The sequence below is a fragment of the Emiliania huxleyi genome, assembly GCF_000372725.1.
Source record: "Emiliania huxleyi CCMP1516 chromosome Unknown EMIHUscaffold_179, whole genome shotgun sequence".
NCBI lineage: Eukaryota > Haptophyta > Isochrysidales > Noelaerhabdaceae > Emiliania > Emiliania huxleyi.
Genome location: NW_005200793.1, coordinates 227,163 through 232,972, shown reverse-complemented (window position 1 = coordinate 232,972; position 5,810 = coordinate 227,163). Strand labels below are relative to the sequence as shown.

At 65.4% G+C, this 5,810-nt stretch overlaps 3 protein-coding genes across 3 annotated transcripts; 1 reads left to right on the top strand and 2 right to left on the bottom strand.

Annotated features, from left to right (window-relative positions):
• Positions 1-2,346: 2,346 nt before the first annotated feature.
• On the bottom strand, positions 2,347-3,284 carry EMIHUDRAFT_232232 (hypothetical protein; the record flags this gene model as incomplete). Its single annotated transcript, XM_005783640.1, has 4 exons — positions 2,347-2,592; positions 2,655-2,843; positions 2,953-3,132; positions 3,252-3,284. 4 exons carry the CDS (start codon positions 3,282-3,284, stop codon positions 2,347-2,349), a joined length of 648 nt encoding a protein of 215 aa, XP_005783697.1.
• A 41-nt stretch (positions 3,285-3,325) lies between these two features.
• Positions 3,326-4,449, top strand: EMIHUDRAFT_232231 (hypothetical protein; the record flags this gene model as incomplete). The annotated part of the gene is made up of 2 exons (XM_005783639.1): positions 3,326-3,766; positions 4,402-4,449. 2 exons carry the CDS (start codon positions 3,326-3,328, stop codon positions 4,447-4,449), a joined length of 489 nt encoding a protein of 162 aa, XP_005783696.1.
• Positions 4,445-5,067, bottom strand: EMIHUDRAFT_442315 (hypothetical protein). The gene has a single exon (XM_005783638.1). It carries the CDS (start codon positions 5,013-5,015, stop codon positions 4,668-4,670), a length of 348 nt encoding a protein of 115 aa, XP_005783695.1. The 5' UTR covers positions 5,016-5,067; the 3' UTR covers positions 4,445-4,667.
• Between the last annotated feature and the right edge of the window lie 743 nt (positions 5,068-5,810).

The window sequence follows — 5,810 nt, the reverse complement described above, 5'->3', positions numbered from 1 at the left end:
TTGGTGCTTTGTGTGGGTCGCGTTCCCTTGGTAGCTGTGTGGCTGAAGCCCTCGTGCCGCTGGCTTGCCCCTTCCAGCGGCTGGCCCCTCGAGACTTGGCGGGAGGAGGGGGAGAGGGAGGCCCGGTGGGAGGAGAGGGAGAGGGAGGCCCGGTGGGAGGGGAGGGAGAGGGAGGCCGCCTTGGGCTCTTCTCCTCCCCCCTCCCTAGGCTCTTCTCCTCTCCCCACCCTGGGCTCTTCTCCCCTCCTCCCTGGTACTCTCGGCCTGATTACCGGAGCGACTGCCGGAGCAGACGCTGGGGGGACACTCGCGCCCGGAGGCGGTACGCACGACCCGGAGGCGTGGGGATGGGGGGGGGCCGCGCCGCCGCCGCCGTGCCGCCTTCTCCCGCTTTGACCTCCCCCAGCTGCTTCTCCTCAAATCAACCTGTGAGCTTGCGAGGCGGCGGGGGTGGGAGTGCTCTCGGGCGGCGTGTGCGAGCGCGCGCGGCGCGAGATCTCTTTCGCGAGGGCGCGGCGGGTCGGGTGAGCATCTCGAGCGCGCGCACTATCTCACACTATATGAGGCACTGCTCCTGACAGCCTTTCATGAACCGCCAGCGGCGGTGGTCGAACCGGTTCGCGGTTCGAGCGGGGACCTTTTGGCTCCCGGTTCGGAACTCGCTTGGAGGGTTGCTTCGCTCTCGCGGAGCGAGCGCGGGCGCGTGGGTGCGTGTGCGCGTGCCGCTGCTGCAAGGCGAGGCGAGGCGCGGCGCGGCGCGGCGCGGCGAGGCGGGCGGCGGCGGCGCGCGGTCGTTCCTTTTGCCCGGGTGAGGCGTGGCGAGCGCGTCGCGTGGTGATGACGCCGCACGCGGAGAAGCTCTTGGTGACCCACCGCGGTGGCAGCGAGCCAAAGCAAGCCACCTGCCGCATGACGGGTTGACCTCGGAAAAGAATTTTTTCTGCTTGCGCAGAAGATGTGTCAGCTTTTTACAAGTCTCATTGTGTTTTCAGACAGAAGAAAAGACACGAGCAAAGCCTGGCTCCGCCGAGCGTTGCGTCGATTGCAGTCCGTTGCACATGAGAAAGCACGAGCGGAGCAGGCTCGCGCTAGGCGCAGCACAGCCCGCAGAGGCCGCGGCGAGTGGGGAGGCAGCGCCTGGCTGTTGTAGTAGCGATGTCGAAGGGGTCCTCGCCCGCCATCCTCGGGTCCTGGCCGTACACGCTCTCAAAAGGGTCCGATTCGACGTCGCACTGGGTCCACGCCTTCGGTCCTTTATAGGAGGCGCGGGGTGGCGCGGTCTGGCGCAGATTTGGCTCGTACTCCTTCTGAAATGGCGTCTTTGCGCTGCCGCGCATATGAAACTCGTACGTCGGCGGCGGAGCCGCCCCGGCGCCGGAAAAGACGAAGGTCCTGTGCTCATCCGACCAACGGCACGCTGCCGGAGGGGCTTGGGATGTCCAGGACGGCATCTAAGGACGGGGGTGGTTTCATGCCGTGAGCAGCAGTTCGAAGAGGGCCCCGGGGAGAAGGCTAGCTGAGTACCGTGCGGTGATGGCTTTCAAACGCCGGCGGTACCCAACTTCCCGTCCCGCCCGCATTTGCAGTCGCCGCCTTGGACCTCTCCGCCATCATCGCCCGAAACGCGTCCACTTCGGCCGTGTCCTTGGCCACCTTTGCCATCGCTGCCTCCAGAGTCTGGAATGCCTCCGTCGCGCGGGGGTGTACGCTCCTGTCGGGATGCACCTGGGGAGCACGGGGTGCCGATGTAGGGCGTGCTCACTGTGCTTCGCCCCTCCCTGAGTGGAACTTCCTATCGTGTTTGCAACAGTCTTTGTCGCAAGCACCTTTCGAGCCAGGGTTCGGTAAGCGTTCCGCCTACATGCCAGGCAGTGTCATCATCACCTCATGCTCTGCAGGTGCAACCACACGGTGCAGCCTCACTTAGCTTCGGCCGAAGCCGTCCGAGAAACGCCGAGCACACGGTACGCGTCGTCCGCGCCAAGGATCCGGTCGACGTCCTCCTGCGAAGAGTCTGCACGCCCCTTTTCGCCGCTCATAGCAATCGCTGGTATCGTTGAACGCTAAGCAGCAGCACAGGTCGCCCCACCGCGCCGAAAGCACGCGTGCAACTTGATTGACCGTAAACTTGCGCGAATTGACTCTTCCCGCGCAACTTTCTTTTGTTGTAAAATTCTTGCCGCCCAACTGCGCTACTCGAGTACTTACTTGGCTACCTCGCGTTTGTTGGCGATCGGCGGGGCTTAACGCTTTTTTTTAATGAACTCGGGGGCACGGGACGCGGCACAAACGGGGCACAAACGCCAGGCTACAAAGACGGGGAGGCACGTAGTGACGCAGGGGAGTCTAGGCGACGGCGGCGTCCTCCGACGCCGCGGCGAGCCTGAGCTCGGTCGCAATCTCTTCCGCCGCCGCGAGCTGCAGCGCGACTGACATGCGCTGGGCCTGCAGCAAGAGCCACGACCGCGTCGACCAGCTCGCCTCGTCCTCGTGCTGCCGCTTCGAGAGCTTGTTGCGCACCTTGTCCTTCATCTGGTAGAACAGCCGCTTGACCGCGTTGCACCACCCGCCGAAGGTTTCGAACAGGTACATCTGCACGTCGGTGTCCGAGCGCGAGAGGGCGTGCGCGTCTAGTCCGCCTTCTTGTACGCCACATAGCCGCCGCCGTCGCTCGGCCTGAAGTCGCCGTCCCCGACAGCGCCGCGCTGCTCGAGGCCGAAGACGTCCGCGCTCGTGCCGGGCTCGGTGTTGCCGAGGCCGACGAAAGCGCCTCGCTGGCCGACGTCCTCCGGGTTGGAGGAGAGCGAGTCCTTGAACTTGACGTTTAAGGCCGATGGTGTAACCTTATCGCGCGCGCTCGCGACGCCGACCGACTCGGAGGCCGGTGTTCACAGAAAAACACAACCCCGGACCCAAGACGCCCGGCTGTCGCCGCGGGGCCCCCACGAACACCACGCGTCGGATGCGGTGCCGCGCGAACTCGCGCGCAAAGTGCACGCCCCACGCCCGCCGCAGCGTCGTAGCGAAGTAGGACCGCGCCTCCTTCGCGCTACGCGCGCCGATCCGCCTCCAGTGCTGCTTGGATGCCGAATCCACCACACAGTCGAACAGCTGGTGCAGGTCGTCCGACGCCTCCGCGTAGGCCCCGACAACGAGGCTGCGCACACACCAAACGAGCGCAGCACGGTGTTCACAGTGTTGCAGCGCGATCCGAGCTTGCGCGGGAAGAGGGTGCGGTCCAGTGCGCTCACGTGGGTGCGCCGTCCGGGCGGCGGCCGCAACATCGAGCTCGCTCACAGTCGCATATCGCGCGGGCGGCGCAGCAATGGACGAGCTCTCAGAGTATGAGCTGCAACGACTGGAGCACATCCGTCGTAACCACGAGATGCTCGTGCGGCTCGGCCTCGTCGACCCGACACCGGCCGCGCCGCAGCAGAAGGCGCCAAGGAAGCCCCGGACCAAGCTTCCGCCGGTGCCGCCCGAGTCGCTGCGCCGCTCGTCCCGCGTGCGCGACCTCAAGCCCGAGTACACCAAGGAGACCATCGACCAGTTCGGCGACGATCTCGACCGGCAGGCGGCGAGGCGCTCGCCGGCGAAAAAGCGGCCTCGGCCAGAGGAGGAGGACGCGGACGAGGCGGCGCTGCGTCGGGAGATCGACGCGAGCACGGTCGCCTTCCTCACTGAGGCGCGCGAGGCCATGTCCCGCTACCTCACCTCTGCCGACGGCGCCGCCCCCGCCACCGCCGACGCCTGGCGCGAGGAGGCGGTGCGGCGGTGGGGATCGCTGGTCGGCGGCGGCGCGGGCGCCCCCGCGCGAGACTGGGAGGCGTTCGTCACCACCCGCCTGAGCAAGCCGCCTCCGCCCTAGCCCCCGCCACCGCCACCGCCTAAGACCATCGCTTAAGCTCCCCTGCCCACCTCACGCACGGGACGCTGCTTCTGCGCGCTCTCTCGAAACAGTCTCGGAACAGTCGTCGGAACAGTCGTCGGAACAGTCTCGGAGCTTTCCCCTAGGCGGCGGGCTCGCCCGCTTCCGACCAAGGCGCTCCGGCGCGAGGCGAAGAGGAGGCTTGCGCGGCCAACGCGGAGGCGGCGCCAGAGGCGGCGGCGCCGGAGGCGACGCCGCCGGAGGCGCCCCCTGCGGCCTCCGCCGCCGCAGCCCCGACCCGGCCCCCACCTGGCTTGCTAAGATTCTTCAGCCGAAAGGAGGCGACGGCCCCGGCTTGAGAGGGGCGGCTGGGCTTGTGCCGCCGTAGCGGGGAGATGCCGACTCCTCAATGGGGGGCACCATGCTGAGTGATCGACACTGACCCTCCACAGGTCCGCCGGAGCTTGTCTGCCGGGGCCTGTCCTGCCCGTCGTTTGCACTTGTTTCGCTGTCTGTCTCCCGACCCCGTCGAGCCTCCCTACAAGTTTGCTCGCGTGCCGCCGCCGGCGTCCGCGCTGTGAAAGATACTGATTCTTATTTGACAGAAACATGCAACTCTCTAGACATTGGCATGCACCCCACGTCGTAGCTCGCGCAAGGAAAAGTATCGGGGGCGCCCCTCACGGTGCGTGGGTCTCGCCTGTTCTCTTGAGAGCGTGCGTGGTCGGAGGCATCATCCTACGCAGCACGCGACCCAGTCGAGTGCGATTACTGCTGCACTTAGGCTCGCACTGACGCTTCAGTACGAGTCTTCTGAGGTGAGCGGCGCCTTGAAGGTGGCAGAGTCGGTACAAACCCAGGCGTCCGGCGCCAAACCCATCCACTCAGGCGCCAGAAAGCACTGCGTGCAAACGTCATCAGAAGGGCCCTCCGTGACGTGCCAGTCTTCACTGCTGATGCCCATGAAGGTCTCGGGCACCTCTGTGGCAAAGGGAGCGCTCAGCCGCTGTGGAAGGCGATAGCTGGTCGGGCCAGGAGTGCTCCATGCGCGGGCGATGGCGGCCCGGCGCGACTCGATGGCGGGCCGGGTGCCACCGCGCGGTGTGTTCAGGGCGGCTGGGGACGCGAGGGCGGTAGCGGCGAGCATCGAGGCAGAGTGGATGGTTGGGCGCTTCGGCGGTTTAGGCGCCAAGGAATAGTCAGTCCGGTTTAGGCGCCAAGGATGAACGAAGTCAGTTTCGGTGAACCTTCTTTTCTAGACCGGAAGGATTGAGAGCAGCCTCGCTCTCAATCCTAGAAGTCGAAGGATTGTGAGCAGCACTCCTCGCAATCGTAGCATCTCTGTGCGATTGCGAGCGCCGGCGCTCGCAATCCTACATCTTCTAGGACTAAGAGCAGCTCCGCTCCCAAGGAGAGAGAGATTTTTAGCAATACCAAAGGTGACTGGTGACGCCTACGACTACTACCAGCGCGCTCGCAATCCGAGCAAAGTCTAGGATTGCGAGCAGCACTGCTCACAATCCTAAGCAACATGCTTCCGATTGCGAGCAGTAGCGCTCGCAATCCTACATCTTGTAGGACTATGAGCGGCGGCGCTCACAATCGTACCCAAGATCCAAGGATTGCTAGCATGCGCACAGAGGGCGCTCCCAATCGCTCCAGCCGAGCGAGCGCTTGTGAGTGAGCGCGCCGGGAGGGTCTCCTCACAATCCAAACAGTGATCGCACCGATTGCGAGGGGACCCGCTCGCAATCCGATAAGTAGTAAGCGGACTGTGCAAGGTGTCCTTCTGCGTCACCCATTGATGAACCGCCAGTTCCTGCTATAGGGCCCGGTCTCTGAGACCGAGATGCTGGGACTGGTGCCCGTCGGCCTTCACATTCCCCACATTTGCCGGCCCAGGGGCACTGCCAGGATTTTGAGCAGGGCCATGCGGACCCCC